Source organism: Pan troglodytes, chromosome 15, assembly GCF_028858775.2.
Source record: "Pan troglodytes isolate AG18354 chromosome 15, NHGRI_mPanTro3-v2.0_pri, whole genome shotgun sequence".
Taxonomy (NCBI): domain Eukaryota; kingdom Metazoa; phylum Chordata; class Mammalia; order Primates; family Hominidae; genus Pan; species Pan troglodytes.
Genome location: NC_072413.2, coordinates 79,237,572 through 79,258,347, shown reverse-complemented (window position 1 = coordinate 79,258,347; position 20,776 = coordinate 79,237,572). Strand labels below are relative to the sequence as shown.

Here is a 20,776-nt window from a genome sequence, read left to right as displayed (position 1 = left end):
TTAAAAATGCTTTAGAATCCTTTTTAGTCACTGTAGATATAGAAAATGCTTTTTGCTCATTTTGTTTCTGGGGTGGGTATGGATATGTGTATATGTATATGCATACTCGTGTTTAGCCTACAGCCTACATTTTCTTTTCTTTTTTTTTTTTTTTTGAGACGTAGTTTCACTCTATCGCTCAGACTGGAGTGCAGTAGCGCCATCTCGGCTCACTGTAACCTCTGTCTCCCAGGTTCAAGCACTTCTCCTGCCTCCGCCTCCTGAATATCTAGGATTACAGGCTTGTGCCACCACGCCCAGCTAATTTTTGTATTTTTAGTAGAGACAGGGTTTCACCATTTTGGCCAGGCTGGTCTTGAAGTGATCACTCCTGACCTCAAGTGATCTGCCCGACCCAGCCTCCCAAAGTGCTGCGATTACAGGCATGAGCCACCGTGCCCGGCCTAGCCTACATTTTCAAACTTATGTTTTCATTTGAGAGAATTGCTATCTGTTTGAATAAATTACTTGGAAAGATGGGTGACAAGCCAGCATCCCATCCTTGTATAATTATGTGCAATTATGTGCGGCATTGCTGATGGGTGTGGTTGGATGTGATACGCATGAAGATGTAGTGAGGTGGTCAGAAAACTCAGTCATTTGAGTATCCATTTCCCTTTGATTCCAAACAACTGGCCATAGAAACAGTGGGTAGGATGGTAGCAGAGATCCCCTATACCCATTCCTGCAGAGACGTAGAGAATGGAAGAGCTACTCTAAAGCAAAGTTTCTTTTCTCACTTATTTAATCAAAAAACCTTATTGAGTACCTACTATATGCACACATTTGTTGTCTGTGCTGTTCCTTCATCAGAATTCATTCCTCCTTGCTAAAAGCCTCATTTCCCCTCCCTTCCCACAGCCCCAGCAGATACCCACGGTCCTTAGGTTACTGAAAAAGTTTAGATCTTGCCCTCATCAAACCCAAGTCCTGTATCTCTTTCCTTGAAGGCCCTGCTAAAGTGGAGTTTTATTTGTAATAACCTTTTTATCATAAAAAATAAACTTCAAGATGGAAAAATATTTTAGAGAAAAAAAGGAGATTATATCATGAGCATTTTCTCCTGATATACTGCCTACTTGTAAACATTTTAGTGGGTGGGTATTATTTTATTGTAGGCTTCAATTTCTTAACACTCACCCAATTGTTGAATATTTAAAATATTTTTCCCTATTATAAATAATGCCAAAATGGACATCTCTGTTCTTCAAACTTGGTTCATAATTTAGATTTATTTTCTTAGGGTAGAATTACTAAGTCATTGTTTATTAACATGTGTTAAGATCCTTAATATAAATTGCCCAATCTCTTTTCAGAGCATCTGTTGCAACTTACAGTTTCACTAAGCATCCACTTAGTGCTCCTATTATGGCACCTTTACCCTCATTGAGCACTGAAATCTTTCAAAATCTTCACTGATTTTTTTTTTCATTTTTCATTTTTCATTTTTGAGACAGAGTCTCTCTCTGTTGCCCAGGCTGGATTGCAGTGGCACAATCTCCGCTGACTTCTATCTCTGCCTCCTGGGTTCAAGTGATTCTCCTGCCTCAGCCTCCCAAGCCGCTGGGATAACAGGTGCCTGCCACTACGCCCAGCTAATTTTTTTGTATTTTTAGTAGACATTGGGTTTCACCATGTTGGCCAGGCTGGTGCCGAATTCCTGACCTCGTGATTTGCCCACCTTGGCCTCCCAAAGTGCTGGGATTACAGGCGTGAGCCACTGCGCCTGGCCATTTTTCTTATTACTAGTGAGATTGGATATTTTTCACATACTTACTAGACATTTTTTAGTTTCTCTTTCATGAGTTGTCTATGTTCTTTACTCAGACTTCTTTTGGGGTTTTTGTGTTTTTCTTATTCACATGTATGAACCTACTGAATATTAAGAAGGTTAACTGTTTGTCTTTAATATTTATTCATTATGTTTAGGCTAAAATCCCTCCAAGAATATTATTTATAATCATATTATCACTTACAGACGATAACTTGTTTTTTTTCAGTGAGATGAGCTTATATCATTTTATATAGGAGATGGCTTTCAATGTTTAAAAATTAAGAATACATTCCTCAAAGCTAAGTACAGAAAACATCTATTCCAGAAGCTTTTATAAAATAAGGAAGAGTATATAAATTGCAAGAGACCTTGGTACTACCAGTCAATACTTCTGTATTGATACAGCCATTGGGTTCTTATTGCACTTAATGCGATAGCTCCTCTGGGGTGCTCATTACAGAATTGTGAGATCTATGCCCAGACTAAGCACTTGAAACAGGTAATGAGCTGCTTTGGAATGTACTGGATTCCAGTTAAAATTCTAGTAAACCCTCATTCCTCTACTTCAGTTTTCCTTACCTCTAGAGCCCCTGAACAGTAGCTCATATGTTCTCCTTTTCCTTTTAGACAATTCCTCCTCGCTTCAAGAAGATGAAGAAGTAGAGATGGAGGCCATCAGCTGGCAGGCCAGCAGTCCAGCCATGAATGGGCACCCTGCCCCTCCAGTGACCTCTGCTCGTTTTCCCAGCTGGGTCACCTTTGATGACAATGAAGTCAGCTGCCCTTTACCACCAGTCACCTCTCCTCTGAAGCCAAATACACCACCAAGTGCATCTGTGATCCCAGATGTACCTTATAATTCAATGGGATCATTTAAGAAGAGGGACCGTCCCAAGAGCACTTTGATGAACTTCTCCAAAGTTCAGAAGCTGGATATTTCCTCTTTAAACCGCACGCCTTCTGTAACTGAGGCTCCACCTTGGAGGGCAACCAACCCTTTCCTGAATGAGACTCTGCAGGATGTACAGCCCTCCCCTATCAACCCTTTCAGTGCTTTCTTTGAGGAGCAGGAGAGGCGCTCCCAAAACAGTTCCATTTCCAGTACCACAGGCAAAAGCCAAAGAGATTCCCTCATTGTCATCTACCAGGATGCCATCAGTTTTGATGATTCAAGCAAAACCCAGTCACACTCTGATGCTGTTGAAAAACTCAAACAACTCCAAATTGATGACCCTGATCACTTTGGCAGTGCAACTCTACCTGATGATGACCCAGTAGCCTGGATTGAACTAGATGCTCACCCGCCTGGATCAGCACGGTCCCAGCCTCGTGACGGGTGGCCAATGATGTTGAGGATCCCTGAGAAGAAAAACATCATGTCCTCCAGGCACTGGGGACCAATCTACGTCAAACTGACAGACACTGGTTACCTGCAGCTATATTATGAGCAGGGCCTAGAAAAACCATTCCGTGAGTTCAAGCTGGAGATCTGTCATGAGATTTCAGAACCCCGGCTTCAAAACTATGATGAGAATGGCAGAATCCACAGCTTGCGGATAGACCGTGTCACCTATAAAGAGAAGAAGAAATACCAGCCCAAACCTGCTGTGGCCCACACAGCAGAGAGGGAACAGGTGATTAAGCTGGGCACCACCAATTACGATGACTTCCTGAGTTTCATCCATGCAGTTCAGGACCGTCTCATGGATCTGCCAGTGTTGTCAATGGACTTGAGCACAGTTGGCCTCAACTACCTTGAAGAGGAGATTACAGTGGATGTCAGAGATGAATTCTCTGGCATTATGAGCAAAGGAGACAACCAGATTCTCCAGCACCATGTCTTGACACGGATCCACATCCTGAGTTTCCTGTCTGGGCTCGCAGAGTGCCGCCTGGGCCTCAATGACATCCTCGTCAAAGGGAATGAAATAGTTTTGAGGCAGGACATCATGCCCACCACCACCACAAAGTGGATCAAGCTCCATGAGTGCCGTTTCCATGGGTGTGTGGATGAGGATGTTTTCCACAACTCACGGGTCATTCTGTTCAACCCTTTGGATGCGTGCCGGTTTGAGCTAATGCGGTTCAGGACAGTGTTTGCTGAGAAGACCTTGCCTTTCACACTCAGGACGGCCGCAAGTGTCAATGGGGCAGAGGTGGAGGTGCAGAGCTGGCTGAGGATGTCAACTGGCTTCTCCGCCAATCGTGACCCCCTCACTCAGGTTCCCTGTGAGAATGTGATGATCCGTTACCCTGTGCCCAGTGAGTGGGTGAAAAACTTCCGCAGGGAAAGTGTCCTGGGGGAAAAGTCTTTGAAAGCCAAAGTGAACCGGGGGGCAAGTTTTGGCTCCACTAGTGTTTCTGGCTCTGAGCCTGTCATGAGAGTAACTCTGGGAACTGCCAAGTACGAGCATGCCTTCAGCTCCATTGTGTGGAGGATAAACCGACTGCCCGACAAAAACTCAGGTGGGTGGTGGTTCTTCTTCTGTGAAAACAAACATACAGTTGTGAAAAAGCTGAGATCAAAGTTCCACATCCTGTATGAAGTGCTTGTTTTTGCTGTGTGATGGGAGTGGTGATGGAGGGGGAGTGGGACCAGAAAAGTAAAAATAATTGAGCAAGGTAAGTAATGCGTATAGTGACCCAGTTCACTCTGTCTTTTCACCCTCTCATTATCACACATCTTCCGTAAAACTAGGGATTATTCTTCTCAGCTGAGCTGCTAAGCAGCTTTTCAGGGCAGCTTCTGAATTTATATTCTTTGGGGACTCATTAACGTATTAGCTGTGGTGCTGGAAGTGATTCATTTCTAGATGGCTTCTGAAGAGACATCTTTCTCACACTGCCCTCGATGTAGGTAAAAGGGCCAGTTTATGGCCAATCATGGACAATACACTGAGAGGTTAATTTTATGACTCCAGCTACCCTGTGCAGGGTCTGTTAGTCATAATATCTCACATTCAGACTTTGGCTCTGGGACTGGGGGATGGGAAAGAAAAGTGGCCTTCAATCAGACTGAAGATCCAGCTAGGACATGAATTTCTAAAAGGGCCAGAAGTCTAGCAGACAAAATATAAAGAAAATAATGTTTTATTTAGACAAACAAAAAAATGCTTACCAGCCCTAGCTGGGCTGCTCGCAGCTATCAGGGATGCTTTTGTGCTTGAGTGAGTCCAGAAGGCAATTACTTCCCCTGTGGGTCCCGTGAGATTTAGTGAAATGACAAAATGAGGGAGCAGTCAAACCAGCACTAATACACATATTTCTTAGAGTATGTCTGGGTGACCCCAATGGTAGGCAGCAAGCCCATGATCTTGTAAGCCTTTAAACCCCTTCTTTTCTTGTTTAGAATACATTTTGCCCATCTGTTAACAAAAGTGGATACGCTAGCTGAGCAAAAAGGATGAGGTTTGGAAAAACTCTTGATTGAAATGGCTTTCTCTTATGTGGCTATCCTTTCTTAGATTCTCACTATAAATCGTAGCAGTGTGTTAAGAGTCTTCCTCTCCCGCTCTGAGTGTGGAGTGTCTGTATTATTATATCCTAAGTGTAATGCAATGTGACGGCAGACGGCAATATAATCGGGCCAGCTCCCCAGGCAATCCAGGGAGTGGACACACACCAGGGCATTCTGTATCAGACACTGGGTGTAGCTGTGCAAACTGAAGAGACAATTGGACCTCTGTGTTTGAGGCTGGATTTGCTACTCCCTACTTCTAAACTGACAGAATTTTTAAAACCAAGTGTTCCTCTCTGTGCCTGCTTATTCATTTCCCCTGAAATCAGCACTGTCTTCTGCTGGTGGTAGCACTGTAACTTCTGCCTTATCCACGGGGCCCCTCTGAATTGACAGAGGAAGAGAGAAAACCCTGAACTCTCCTTTGACACGGAAGCCCTTGGAAAGAGACAACCATGGAATTACCGGATTTTCAAGCTGGAAGGGACCTTGAATAACTTAGTCAAGTTATTTATAGATGAGAAAATTAAGGTCGGGAAGGTGATGTGACGTATCTAGAGAGTCATGCAGTCACATCCAGGGTCCTTTTCTTAATATATCACTGGTGCCTCCTGGTAGATGAAGCCAAATAGACACAAATATTGAAATAATTTCCACCAGAAGAACAGATATTTGCAGTTTTTCCAGTATGTACAAACGTATCTATTTGTTTCAAAGTGATTTCTCCCAAACATTTAAAAGTACTGCATGAAGGTTTATTATTATTATTATTATAAGCAACAAAGACTTATCGGCTACCCTAAGCAACAAAACAAATTATTGGATGGGATAGCTCAGAGACCTGAGGAAAAGACTGATCAAGAAGACTTTAGACAGACAGCACTAGAGTAGCTCTGGTCATAGAGACTAATGGATGTCTCCTCAGCATGTAGCCTTAGGACAAATCATCACAGACTATTTTTTGTTTTTGTTTTTTTGTGTTTGTTTGTTTGTTTGTTTGAAATGAAGTCTCGCTGTGTTGCCCAGGCTGAAGTGCAGTGGCACGATCTTGGCTCACTGCAACTTCCACCTCCTGGATTCAAGCGATTCTCCTGCATCAGTCTTCTGAGTAGCTAAATTTTTGTATTTTTAGTAGAGACAGGTTTTCACCATGTTGGCCAGACTGGTCTCAAACTCCTGACCTCAGGTGATCCGCCTGCCTCGTACTCCCGAAGTGCTGGGATTACAGGTCTGAGGCACCGCACCTGGCCCTATTTTTTGTTCTTTTGTAACTTGGCTCAAGAGACTAGGGGAGAGGAGTGCATTTTGACTGACGTGACCACCAAGACAGCATGTAGCACTGGGGAAGATTATTTCCCAAAAGGAGAGAAAGAAAAAGACTGCTACCAGAAGAGAGGGAGGATGGATACAGGACAGGGAAAAAGCAAAACCAGGCCTTCAGCAAACACTCTCCTTAATGATTCCCAGTGGAGAGTGTTCTGTTGGCTCAAGGGCGAGTAAATACAGCTTATATGCTGTTTTACATGTCTGTTTCCAGATTGTTGGAACCTCGTTTGTGGAAGATTTTTGAAATACAGCACAGCATAAGGATATCTGTTGATGTTTCTTACTTAAATCCTCACAGCCTTGCCCCATTACTGCTTTTGCTGTCATGGTTATATAACAATATTTTCAATAGTGAAACCCCATAAAGAGGCTTCTTATACTTCTCTAGCCAGTGGTATGTTTCCATACCAGTTCAGGAAATGGACAGCACCCTTTTTTGGAAACTTGAGGTGTATAGGATCTGAATTCCAGGCAGAATGTAAGTTCTCACTCATTGCTGGTATTCACTGTGCCCAGCTCCTGTCCTCCCTTGCAGTGTTCCATCCGGGAACCCAGAGAATTGATGGTTATCTTTCAGTAATAGCCCTTTCCTGGGCTCTGCTGTCTAGGTGTTCAGACAGCCCTGGGAAGGTGCTTTGTACAGGTTATTTTTTGTAATCCTTAACCTTCTTTAAGGAAGCTAGGGCTCAGCTGAGGTCAAAGGCCCCGCTGGCTGGAAGCCTACCTTTCCTCACACGTTCCTGCCTACAGTGGCCCTGCATTTCCAGGCCCCAGTGGGCAGGGCAGTCAAACCCCAGGCAGCAGAGGCCAGCAGGTCAGCAGGTCAGCACCCTTGTGTTGCTGGCATCCCTAGCCTATAGCAGGCTTGTCCCAGTCCCAGCCACCAAGAGATCAAGCAGCTACCTTTGAATTCCAACGTGACTCCCGCCGGCGGGGCCCAGCCCAGCCTGGCCCAGCCCAGCCACATACGTGGGCAGCTCCCCTCTCTGAGCTCTCCAAGGACCCCTCCTACCTTCATCCCAAGAGTTTTTCTTAATCTTAGAAGGCACCGAAACAAGTCCTGCTGCTGCCACAGATCATCTGCCAGGAAATAAAACATTCTGTCCTGCATAAGTGGCTTTCTTTGCAGGAATCCCCGTTCTCATTAGACCAGGTGAAGGGAAAACAGTCCCAATATGTTCATCCTTGTATGGGAAATTAAAAAAATCTGAATTTTTTGTTGTTGAATTTTCTCAACCTCATCAAGGAAAATGACAGAATGTGTGGACTTATTTAATGCATTACTATGAATTAAACCATAATAGCTTTCAAAGTTGAACTTCCTTAACTGTCCACCACCCTTACCCATCTGAGTCGATGCTAGGATTCTAGTAAAGAATGCTGCTTTCAGAATTTGCTGTGAGTACACTTTGGTGGAGTAAAAGGAGGGAATCAGTTGTGTAGAAAGGAAAGATTTCTCCATATTCCAACAATGTGCAAAATAAGTGTAATTAGATTAAAAGAGTTGTCCAAGTTGCTATTAAATTAAGAGATGCATCTGTATACTTTGTTGTGATCTAATTTCACAGCAATATATTGAGAAGAATTTAGGACATAGTTTGAAGGCAGAGTCATCTCTGAATCTTATTTCCAGCTCTACCACTTAACGGCTGTGTGACCTCAGGCAATTTACTTAACCCTCTCAGAGAAACCTAATTTTTTTCATCTATAAAATAGGGTTATTAATATCTAGTTCATTCAGAATGAAATGAGATAATGCTTTTAAGGGCTTAGTGCAGTTATCTGGCCTGTAATAAATGTCCCATAAATGATAGCTGTATAATTACATCTGTGGCACACAATTTAAAAACATTGAGTGGATTCATTTTCAATTACTTTAATTTTTACTGTTATATGTATCTTAAATTCTTTTCTGAAAATCAGTGCAAATTTTTCAATATTCCAAAGCATTATTCTTTAGAAATAACCACTGAAATATGTTACGTTTGTGAAACAGAGCAAAACAAATACTTCACTATCTAATGTTTTCCTTGGAGAGCGGGTGTGTATGTCCTCACTCTCTGAGATTGAAAAGTCCTAGCCAGACCAATAAAGAACATTGGAATTGTTTGTTTGTGGAAACTGGGATAACTAAGGGGCTGTTTCAGTTACATAATTAAGGCAAGGTCATTTCATGTTGTTTATCTATAGCTAGTTGCTATATGGGGGTTCTTACAGCTCAATCCCTCTCTACCCCTGTCACCCTGCAAACTTGGTCTTCTGTTTTGGGGACCATGAGGTTATAACTCAGACAAAGTGGTTAAGAACACTCTGGAGTCAGACTGCTAGGTTCAGTTGTTTTTTGTTTTTTGTTTTGAGACGGAGTCTCACACTGTCACCCATGCTGGAGTGCAGTGGCGCAATCTTGGCTCACTGCAAGCTCTGCCTCCCAGGTTCACACCATTCTCCTGCCTCAGCCTCCCGAGTAGCTGGGACTACAGGCGCCCGCCACCACGCCCGGCTAATTTTTTGTATTTTTAGTAGAGACGGGGTTTCACCATTTTAGCAGGATGGTCTCGATCTCCTGACCTCGTGATCCACCTGCCTCGGCCTCCCGCTAGGTTCAGTTTTTAGCTCTGCCACTTTCTAGCTGTGACTGTGGGTAGCTCATTTTACCTCCCTAAGCCTTAGCTTCCTCGACTATAAAATGAAGGTAACATTCTGACCTGAAAGATCATACTGAAGACTCAAAGAGAGAATCTGTGTAAAAGATTTAACATAGAAGAAGGCATAGGGTACTTCAATGTTTCCTGTATGGCAGATGAATGACAATGATGTTTCAGTGGTTATAGTCACAGCAGTAAGCTCTCTTTTTCCTCAAAAATCTCAATAACAATTCTCAAGTAAAAATCAAACCCAAAGTTTGCCATCACGAGTATAGTGGAGTTACCCATAGATGTATAGAATTAAGGAGCAGCAAGGGACTGTGCCTGGCATTGACCAGCCCACCCTGTTGTACTTCTCCCTCTTTATCCCTTGTACCCTAATCTCCCCACTTTACAGAGGAGGAATTGAGGCCTGGAGAGTATAAAGGACTTGAGGGCAGGAGCTCTGCTGCTTAGTAGGGGAGCTGGAAGTCCAACCCAGGTGTTCTGCTGGTTGGTGTTTTGTCCAGTGTTCCATATGCTTCCCTAATATCTATGTGCTATTTATAAAGTCCTTGTCATTTACATATATCATTTACCCGCAAAAGCATGCCAAAAGCATTTTGAAAGTATGAAATACTATTAAGAAAACCAATTCATTCTTCAAAGGAAAGCAATGATTTGCTCCAGGAAGCTGTCATTGGTATTTTATTAGGTGCTAAGTGCTGATCCCTTCCATTCCATTCTTCACATCCTTACCCCTTATTTCTTAGTGTTGGGGCTGTGTTCACATATCACTCTCACTTGAGCAGGCAGGATGGCCCCTGTTTCTCAGGCCTTGGGTTTTATTGCTAGGATACCAGGCTGCTAGAATCCGATGGAGTTATATCGAGGGGCTGAGGCATACAGGAGCGTGAATTCTGCTGAGCCGGGCAGATCCTCGTGCTCAACACTGGACCCTCTGAAAGGCTGCCGGGTGCCGAGCCCACAGGCCTCCTTTATTACCGAAGTGGCTCCTTTGGCTGTTCCTTCCACTTTCTCCCCAAATAATCTGATCTCTCGATTGTCTTTCTTTCATAGCTTCCGGTCACCCACACTGTTTCTTTTGCCACCTTGAACTCGGCTCTGACCGGGAAGTGCCTTCCAGATTTGCCAATCACGTGAATGTCGAGTTCAGCATGCCCACAACTTCTGCCTCCAAAGCCAGCGTGAGATCTATCTCTGTAGAAGACAAGACTGACGTCAGGAAGTGGGTCAATTATTCTGCACACTACAGCTACCAGGTAGCCTTGGGAAGCATCTGGCTAATGCTTCCAACTCCATTTGTTCACCCCACTACCCTCCCCCTCTTATTCCTTTTAGCCATGCTTACTATGTTCGCCTGGTAACCTCTTACTGCCTTAGAGGAAGTTCACCATACATAGCTGTGGGTGCGTCTGCTCTGATTTAAATGCATAATCTGGCTAGTGGATGAGAGAAAGGTTGGAAAAAAATAAAGAGGCTCATCAAAGAGGAGAATATAATGTCTTTCTGTCATTATGAGCAATGACAACAAAAAGAATAATGGGGGCCAGGCACAGTGGCTCACACCTGTAATCCCAGCACTTTGGGAGGTGGAGGTGGGCTGATTACTTGAGTTCAGGAGTTCAAGACCAGCCTGGCCAACATGTCGAAACCCCATCTCTATAAAAAGTACAAAATTAGCCGGGCATGGTGGCCTGTGCATGTAGTCCAGCTACTCAGGAGACTGAGGTGGGAGGATCACTTGACTCTGGGAGGTTGAGCTGCAGTGAGCCACGATTGCACCACTGTACTCCAGCCTGAGTGACAGAGCGAGACTGTGTCTCAAAAAAAGAAAAAGAGTAATGGGGTAAAGGAGTTGTTATTATTCATTTGCAATATAATTTATGTCACAGAGTAGTGAGCTTGGAAATGGAGGGGAGAAAATGCTATCCCAAAGCATATGCTTCAGTTAGAGTTGATGAAGTGGACCTGAACAAAGTTAGGACACACATGACCTGGGTACTGGGCTGTAACAGGACAAAACTCAAAAGCCAAGCAAATGTTTATAATAGTAACAGGGTCAGGGCTGTGGAAGGAATCATAAAAGTTGGAGTTTTCTGACATAAATAGAAAGCGATACTTTCCTGGGGAGTTAGAAATTCAATAGGAGATTAAATGCCAACGATTGGAAAGGGAGTTTGTTAAAGAAGGATTTTGCAAAGTGGTTTTCTATTTATAATAATATCCTTGGATTTATATGGTGATTTATTGTTCCTCTAAATGTTTCCTTAGCTGTGTGGGCTAAAATATTTAACTACCAAAAGGAACAAACACTCCATCTTGTGGCTAGGAAAAAAATAGCACCTCCCTCAAACCTGACTGTTGTGTGTTGAATCATTACCCTGTAGGTCAAGCGTCATAAATATCCAGAGTGGTGCTGAGAGGAGCAACCTGAACCCTGAGCTCAAAGAATTCCTTGCCTGAGCTATCAGAGATTTCGGTTGAGATGTATTACTTTCAAAGATTAATCTATTAATTTCTTGATAATTACAGCGACAGTATTTTGCAGAAGATATTGTAGAACTGTAAACATTCCAGTATTTATCAGTTCGGAGGTTTTCTAAAGAGAGAAAATACTGGAGGTGGCCCGGTGCTGTGGCTCATGGCTGTAATCCCAGACCTTTGGGAGGCCAAGGCAGGTGGATCATTTGAGATCAGGAATTCAAGACCAGCCTGGCCAATATGGTGAAACCCTGTCCCTACTAAAAATTCAAAAATTAGCCAGGCGCGGTGGTGCGTGCCTGTAATCTTAGCTACTCTGGAGGATGAGGCAGGAGAATCACTTGAGCCCGGGAAGTGGAGGTTGCGGTGAGCTGTGAGCCAAGATTGTGCCAGTGCACTCCGGTCTGAGTAACAGAATGAGACCCTGTCTCAAAAAAAAAAAAAAAAAAAAAAAAAAAAACAAGTATTGAGGAGGTACAAACAGTCAATTACAAAGAAATTAATTCATTTGATAAATCTTTGTCGATTGCCCACCGTATTCCTACATTATTGCATAAAATATTGAACAAGATCCTGCCCCTGTCGTGTGGAGCCCATGGTATAGTGGAGCCAGACAGGTGTGCAAGATACAGTGGAAATATTCACAGAGAGAAGTACCTAAGTCTACTTAATAAGTCAAAAATAGCTTCACAGAAGGGGTGATCTTTGACCAAATGTACAAGGCAAAGAATAAGAATTTTCCTGGTGGACCATGAGGGAAAGGGAATTACAGACCAGTTAAAGAACATGTGCAAAGAGAGAGACATGATATACTCAGGGCCAGTAGCTCCAATGTGGCTAACGCCCAAAATGTTAGCAAAATTATAAGAAATCTCAAAGTACCTGTGGAGTTTTGGTTTACTTATTTATTTGCATGCTTTTTCTCTTCTTTTTGATCTTTATCTCCAACTTCTATTCTTGGCAGGTGGAAATTGAGCAAAAAAAGAGTTTGAAGCCGGACTTTGAAGGAGATGAAATGGAAAATCCCAAGGAGTGTGGAGTGCAGTGACAAAGCCTTGCGGCAAGGAATCCTGATCCCAGAGTCATGATAGGGTGTCTTCCTGAGTCATGATAGGGTGTCTTCCTGAGTAGCTGAAGTTGCAGTCAATACCTGCTGTGGCCACTCCATGTTGGGAACAGTATACCAGATCTTCCTGTTTGCAGTTAATTGTATTTTACCAGGAAACCCTGAGAATGGTGGCTTTTGGAGAGGCTCTTTGATTCTGGTCATGCCTAAAGCACGAGGTTCACCTGACTGTTGGAGCTTACTGTATAATTAAGCCCCCTTGTCTTGTCTCTGCTTATCTCACAGCACTGGTATGTGGTTTGTTGTGACTGTTACAGTCAGGAAAAGAACCTCCCACATCAGTGTTAGCACGATTCCCTTCTGATGTTCATCTGTCACTCACATAACTTTCTGGCAAAGGCAGTCTTGAGAAGTTAATTAAGAATCCATCTCTTTCACTCTGTCTAGAAAAGGTTCAGAAAAGGTGCAAAACAAATTTCCTCTTTGGGTCTTACTAGACCTTTTTGAGGTGTCTCCATTCTTTAACTGTTAAGCTTTCAAGACATTTCCCTCCTGGCTCTAGATCGTTTAGATTGGAACACTTTTTCCATCTCTCTAAGGTTTCAGTCACAGGATTTGCTATCCTGAGTCACAACAGACAATGGAAAAAGGCACAATAGGAGACTTTTAAATTTTGTGAATGGACCCACATTCTGCAAAATGGCTGTTGAGGGGAAGGCAAAATTAATCTTAGTTTTCTTCATTCCGGAGAAAAGAGACATTAAATATAAGATGATGTTCAGTTCAAGAGGTAGATTCAATCTCAGTGAATTCCCAAATTCACACTGAAAAATACAGTCCACTTCTGATTCCTGAAACAAATATACATAATACCTGAGGCATTTGTAAGGGGCGTTTGGGAGTTCTTTTTATACCTCATGACCAATAGACAGTTGCATGTCCCTTTAACCCAACTTTATAGGAAATTTAAGCTGCAAAGATAATTTTTAAAGCTGTTTTAAAATTAAGCTTGAATGAGCTTTCCCCCAAAATTCAGAGTTTGATAATCACAGTATTGGATTGAATTGAAAAGGCATCTCTAGGGTAGAGACGTGGAAAAGCCATATTTTTCTAATGTTGGGAACATTATATTCTGATTCCAAGAGTCAGAACGCTCACTCCATCTTCTTTTTCTTCATCTGTTTCTGGGACAATTAATCTTCTTTTCCTTCATCCGTTCCTACTCACCTCTGCTTCTTATTTGTATCTTAGTGTTTTCTCCCATGAAGAATACAAGTCGGGGGACAGAAAGCACACTTTATTGGATTTGTAGATGATGCAGAAATGAACAATATCTCCAGTTTTTGGCTGATGGATTCAAGATTAATGTATTCAATGAACAATCATTGGAGTCTAAATATGTATTGACACTGGGATATAGAAATAGTTACAGTATTTTGAAATATCTGAACTAAGACTGAAAGTAAAAGGATGATTGAATAGGCATTAATGAGCAACCCTATATTCTGGGTTTTTAAAATGCAACCCTCTAAGTACAGAGTGGAGTGTGTGTTTGTGGATGTGTGTGTTTATGTGTGTGGTGTTGATGGGAATGGTGTTAGGAAGACCTGGTTTCACGGTAGTTTATAGAGAAATATTTCCTTACAGAAATGGAGGTTCAGTGTTGAATCCGAAATATATCATGGCTATTCACAAAGCTAATGTATTCAGCTGGTGTTAATAAAAGCCTTACATGCTTTTATTAACCCTCCATCTAGTCCATATCTAAATGGAGGGTTGAGTTCAATTATGGGTATCATATTTTAAGAGAGACATTAATAAGTTGATTGTGTCCACAGGCAGGTGACCAGGGTTGTAAAGGGTCTGATGATGCAAGAACAAGGGAGTAGCTTCCCTGAAGGAACAGAAGGTATAGCTGGAAAGGGAGTGCAGACAAGGAGGGAATGATACAATAGCTGCCTAGAAATTTCTGTTGAGCTACAAAAAGGAAGAGGAATTAGATTTATTCTGTGTAGCTTCAAAGGGCAAAAATAAGAACAAAGAGGAACTTTACAGGTGACAAATGTTTGCTTCAATATAAGGAAGAATTTCCTAATAAGAGTTGTTCTAAAGAGGAGTAGACTCAAGTTAGTAAAATTTCCTGTTCCTGTGAATGCCCAACGGTTAAAATAACCACCTATCCCACGTGCTGTGAAAGGGAATCTTACATTGGATTTGGTCTATATGTCTACCAAGATTCCTTCTAAATATAGGTTTAGTCTCAATAGTAATAAGACTCTCTAACTTCATTTGTCTTTTTCTTCATAAGTGGTTTTTCATGCTCTTTGAAATACAGTGGAGTTCCTTTGAGGTTTTTGTCAAGGAATTTCAACGCATATCTCTTCCCCTGTTGCACTGAAGGCTTTTGAGATTAATTCCTCATAGAACATCTAAATGGATTGGAGAGTTGGCAAGGGAAATGAAGCTCATCCCAGCACCTTCCTTAGTCACTCAGGCTTAGCACTCTGTCAAGATCTCTGCCTCATCTGCTAGCATAACATGTGGATTGCTTGTTGGAGCTTATTTCCCCGCCCCCCATGGTAAATTCTCATTTCCTGTGTACATGCACCTGGACTTTTTTGTTTTTTTACCAAGAGTTGGGAAAAATCCCTTCTATGCTATCTATATTCTGCAAACAAATTATTATTATTATTATTATTGAGACAGAGTATTATTATTATTATTATTATTATTATTCTTATTATTATTACTGAGACAAAGTTTTGCTCTTGTCGCCCAGGCTGGAGTGCAATGGCGTGATCTCGGCTCATTGCAACCTCTGCCTCCCAAATCTCCTGCCTCAGCCTCCTGAGTAGCTGGGATTACAGGCGCCTGCCACCATGCACCACTAATTTTTGTATTTTTAGTAGAGATGGGGTTTCACCATGTTGGCCAGGCTGGTCTCGAATGCCTGACCTCAGGTGATAAGCCTGCCTCAGTCTCCCAAAGCTCTGGGATTACAGGCGTGAGCCACCATGCTGGACCCACAAATTATTATTAATTTTTAAAAACCTAACATCTTAATTTCATCAAATTTGTTTTCCCTCTACTGTTTTTAGGAAACTGATTATGGGTAGCATTTAGGGGTTTGGGGATAATAATACTATATATTTTTAGACGTAATGAGTGTTTTACTAGGTTTAAATAACTTCTATAGAAAACACAAGTGGGCAAATTAGCTATGTAATAACCTACATAGAAAACAGTTGGGCAAATTACCTGTGGATATGCAGATTCTACTTTTGCCACCCTGGACCTGGACTTTTTATTTTTATTTTTTGTGGTCACAAATAATCTTTGTTATCAATAATGTGAAAATATTAAAAATGAATTCATTTTACCAGTACATAGTATTACTCTTAGAACATAAATTAGATATCACGTGGTATCAAGAGCTGTGCTTTCTTTTGAGTCTAGGGCCTGCTTTTTGACTTTACAGCAAAAAGATAAGAAATGTACTCATGACATGTCAGACAAGACAATATGAGGCACTTTGTGGGAGACCATTGGATGATCCCGCTTGCCTGCTCTTGCAGACATAGTACTAGTTATTCCTTATCAAAAGTTTGCATTTCATTCATATTAAATATTATCTGGACAGTTTCATTTTTTCTATTTGGCTCTTCCCTTACTGTGCCTTCCTGCATTATTGGCAGGGTTCATAATCCTTGAGAACATTGTTTGATTTAAAAAATTTTTTATTTGAAATGAGACTGATTTCTATTCAAATCCAGTGGCTGGGAGTAAGAGTTTATTTCCCTAGAAACTTATGTTTCTGAGAAATGGGATCCATGAAGGCAAGGACTGTATATAATTTTTTGTGTTTCCAACACCTAGCACAAAGCTTGGAATATAATAGGGTTCAGCCACCTTAAATGCTTGCTGGTAGGGCAAACGTATACTCATGAAATAAAGGAAAATGAGTATGTATTCAATAAATATTTGCTGAAAGAATACTGACCCCGAGACTCGAAGGCTACTTAACCCTTACTTATCATCAAATACTCATAATAAAGCCGGCAAGCATGCTTTTATTTCCTGAAGGACTTAAATAATTTTGCTTTCCTTTTACTCCTGCCTCCAGAGTCAAGTAATAAAACCTGTCAGCACTTAGGCACTTAATATGCTGCTGAATTTGAACTACAATGTACCTCATTCACATTGAAAAACATTTTTGTGCCCCAAAGCATAGTAGCATAGATGCTGTCCATAGTCACGGTGATTGATTGCTTTGTTCCTGCAAGTCAAACAGATCCATGAGCCTGAGCCTTGCCCATTTCAATGGTCAGTAGGAAAAGAAAGCATTTGATAGAGTGCACAACCAGTCTTCATGCAGTAGGTCTTTGTTCTTCCAGCACTAACCACTGACCGTTACTGTGCATTTATTTTGTCACCACAGTAAGATGGAGGTCTGAGATAGTAAGGTCAAAATTTGTGAGATAAAGTCATGATTTCAGAGGTGATATATATTTCACCATAAGTTTAGTGGTGGGAGAACAGAATGAGCTGAAGTTTTTTCTTAAAAGTCTTGGGAATATTAAATTGGTTTAAGTAGGAAGCACTACCATCCAGCCTGCTTATAGAAATGCTCCCAGTTGGAGTGGTAACTTTAACTCTTCTAAAAATGAGGATTATATGTTAATTCCAGCATATCTAGACCTTAGTCAGGGATGTCCAATCTTTTGGCTTCCCTGGGCCACATAGGAAGAAGAATTGTCTTGGGTCACACATAAAATACACTAACAACAGCTGATGAGCTTTAAAAACATGGCCAAAAAATAGCATTTTCTTTTTTGTTGTTTTTTTTTTTTTTTGAGACGGAGTCTCAGTCTGTCACCCAGGCTAGAGTGCAGTGGCACAACATCGGCTCACTGCAACCTCCGCCTCCCGGGTTCAAGTGATTCTCCTGCCTCAACCTCCCGAGTAGCTGGGACTACAGGCATGCGCCACCACGCCTGACTAATTTTTGTATTTTTAGTAGAGATGGGATTTCATTATGTTGGCCAGCTGGTCTTGAACTTCTGAGCTCAGGTGATCCACCCGCCTTAGCCTCCCAGAGTGCTAGGATAACAGGCATGAGCCGCCGCGCCTGGCCAAAATAGCTTAATGTTTTAAGAAAGTTTACGAATTTGTCTTGGGCCACATTCAAAACCATCATGGGCCAAGGGTTGGACAAGCTAGCCTTAGGTCATGTCCAGAATGCAATTTAACAGGAATTTCAAGCAAAACTAACAAAAAATTAAATCCACAAGAAAATATCATTTGGTAAATGCACTGTCTCACACACTTTACTACCAAGTCCCATTCAAACCATGACGACCCTTTACATAAAATTAGGGCATTCTCACCAAGTTTCTAAAGATGATTTCTAAACATTACCAAGGTCTAAGTGCTAATTCCCCACAAACCATTTCTTATCTTGTTTAAATGAGACTGGCTTTAGATATCATGACTCATATTTATGTGTTTAAGGAATTAAACGTGAAGGAGATGTATAAGGCAACCACAAATGTAGAAAACAAATGTATGTATTAGTAATATTCTCCCATGTATTAACTAGAACAAGAATGTGAGATTTTTACATTTCTTCTAGTGTGCCTTAGCAAATCTGCTGGAAAGAGTCTAGTTGTTTTGAGAATTGAAAAAAAAATGTGTCTCTCAATTTGTCAATTCTAAGCCTGTAAAGGCAGAAACTATCCACAGTAATGAGTTTGGTAGTGCCTGGAGAGAGGCAAATGATCATTGGATGTAACAAAAGCTACAAGAGAACAGACTAAAAAAAGAATTTCAATATGAAAAAGTAAAATCTAGAGAGATGACAAATCAGCATTGGGTACCAAGCCTCAAAATACTTGAACTAGAAGCCATCTCTTAAAAGTAAGAAGCTCCAGGAAAAATAAAGATTGCATAGTAAAAAGGGATAGATGGCAGGATTAATTCAACTCAACAAATATTTATCAAATGTCTACTCTGGTCAGGTGCTGTGTTAGCAGCCAGCTTCCCTAAAGGGAGGAAAGGCTAGATACGAGGACATTGAGGATTGTTTATTTAAAGTCACTCATAGGCATGCCATAATGGATTTATTAAGGGGAAATTGGGGTTTCTGTGAATCTTTACAGGACATAGCCATGGAGACAATCACTATGTTAAGTAAGTTGCTGTTTTCCCAATTGGGCTTCAGTTTCCTGAGACAAAAAAGTGAGGAAGTTGGATTAATTGTTTCTTCAAGTCCTTTCCAGCTCTAAAGTTATGGGTTATTTTACAAAATATCCATTGGTGCCACCTTTCAGTGACTCTTCCTATGTTTATAAGAACCAAGAAATTTAAATTTTGAAGATTGGAAAAATCACCTAGTCCATCTTTTTCCTTTTCACATCTCTCTTTTTTTTTTTATTTTTTTATCATTTCCCCAGACAACAGAAACAGACAACCTTCCAAATCCTCTATATTGCACTTGCCTTCCACACACAGATTTAAAAAGAGGATCAAAGAGGGTGGTGAAGATCAAGTGGAATGCTTCTTTGGAAGTTCCACTGGCATCATCTATCAGAACAATGGTGTGAGTGTGAAGAGGCACAGACAGGTCTCCAAAATAGATGTTAGGATTTGGGTGCTACCTGACACAGAAGTAGGTCTAACCCTCCAAGTACTGGGGATGCTAGGATAATCAATGAGGTATATATATATTTGTCATTTTGTATAAAATATTGTGAAAATTGAAGGAGGACACTCAGTAAACATCCTGGGACTATTTGTAAGTTATGGCAAAACCAGATGAGAGAAAAGGGACAGTCCCCTCTGTATCCTCGTTGTCTCTTAGTAACATCAAATTGTAGTTAAAAAAATTTTAAACTATGTACAAGCTACAAAATAGCATCTCTTTCATGGTATGTTTGAGTGTGTAATTTTAGTTTCTTTTCTGGTTGTACTTGTGGTAGTCAGATGTGTTGGATTGATTCCAACTGGACAGAGTAAGGAATTCCAGCATCCTCTTCCTGCTTGCTCGTGTTACCCCACAGATCAAACCCTCAATTCTAGTTGGGGATGCTGTCTAGCCCCACACCGTGACTGAAGCCTTAAGCACTGTTGCGCCTCCATGTGCTTTGGATCAGCAACCCCAGTGGTATTCTACCAGAGCATTCTGGGAAAGCAGATGTATAGTCAGGTCCCAACAGCAAATTGTTGGGTGTGAGAGTTCTAAAGTATAGGGGTGAGGGAAGAGAAGGATATGAACTCCTCTGACCTTAAGCCAGCATTCATTTAACTTTTATGTCTACTTAACAAGAGAACCTGGAGAAAACTACCGTATTCAAGAGATAAATCAAAATCAGTGTTTTAGCCAGGCGGTGACAGAGAAGCACCATTCCTCACCCTCCATTCTTGTAATGTCTGTAATAAATTTCAGTGCGTCAGGATGGATGAACCCAAGATCCAGTGAATGATTCAGCTGTTCCAAGCCTTACATTTTCCATCATTCATCATCCATTCTCATTCAGTGTAACCTCTTGCACTATTGTGGTTAATTTTATGTAAAACCAGTTTATGTTTTTTTTTTTAATATGTGCCTATGTAATAAAGTCTACACACTGGCTATCTCTGTAGGTGAGGTTTTGTTTTTAGTTGTTCTACTGATTATATCCTTTTCTGAGCTATGAAAATGAATTATTAATAAAAAAATTTTGAACAAAATATCACTATGCCAAATTTAATGAAGTCAGACATATGAAGAGTAATGCTTATTAATATAAGGCCAGTCACCCAGCTTGTATGGTTAGTGATCATAAGCTGACAAATTAACAAATGACCTGTTTAATTATCCTAGTTAAATTTGTCATAGATATAATTTAGTCAATTCAAGATAGGTTGGCTGGACCCAGTGGCTCATGCCTGTAATCCCAGCACTTTGGGAGGCTGAAGTGGGTGGATCACGAGGTCAAGAGATCGAG

At 41.3% G+C, this 20,776-nt stretch overlaps 1 protein-coding gene across 11 annotated transcripts in view; it reads left to right on the top strand.

Annotated features, from left to right (window-relative positions):
* STON2 (stonin 2) overlaps window positions 1-20,423 on the top strand; it is a 176,099-nt gene extending 155,676 nt beyond the window's left edge. For 7 of the 11 annotated variants that reach the window (XM_016926524.4, XM_016926526.4, XM_016926525.4 and 4 more), the window contains 2 exons: window positions 2,441-4,279; window positions 10,301-10,685. In XM_016926524.4, the coding sequence (XP_016782013.3) occupies window positions 2,441-4,279; window positions 10,301-10,608 (2,147 nt within the window). In that variant the 3' untranslated portion in view covers window positions 10,609-10,685. Of the gene's footprint in view, window positions 1-2,440; window positions 4,280-10,300; window positions 10,686-12,689 lie in introns of those variants that run through there. The other 4 variants (XM_054666199.2, XM_054666197.2, XM_054666201.2 and 1 more) reach the window with 3 other exon arrangements.
* The last annotated feature ends 353 nt before the right edge of the window (window positions 20,424-20,776 follow it).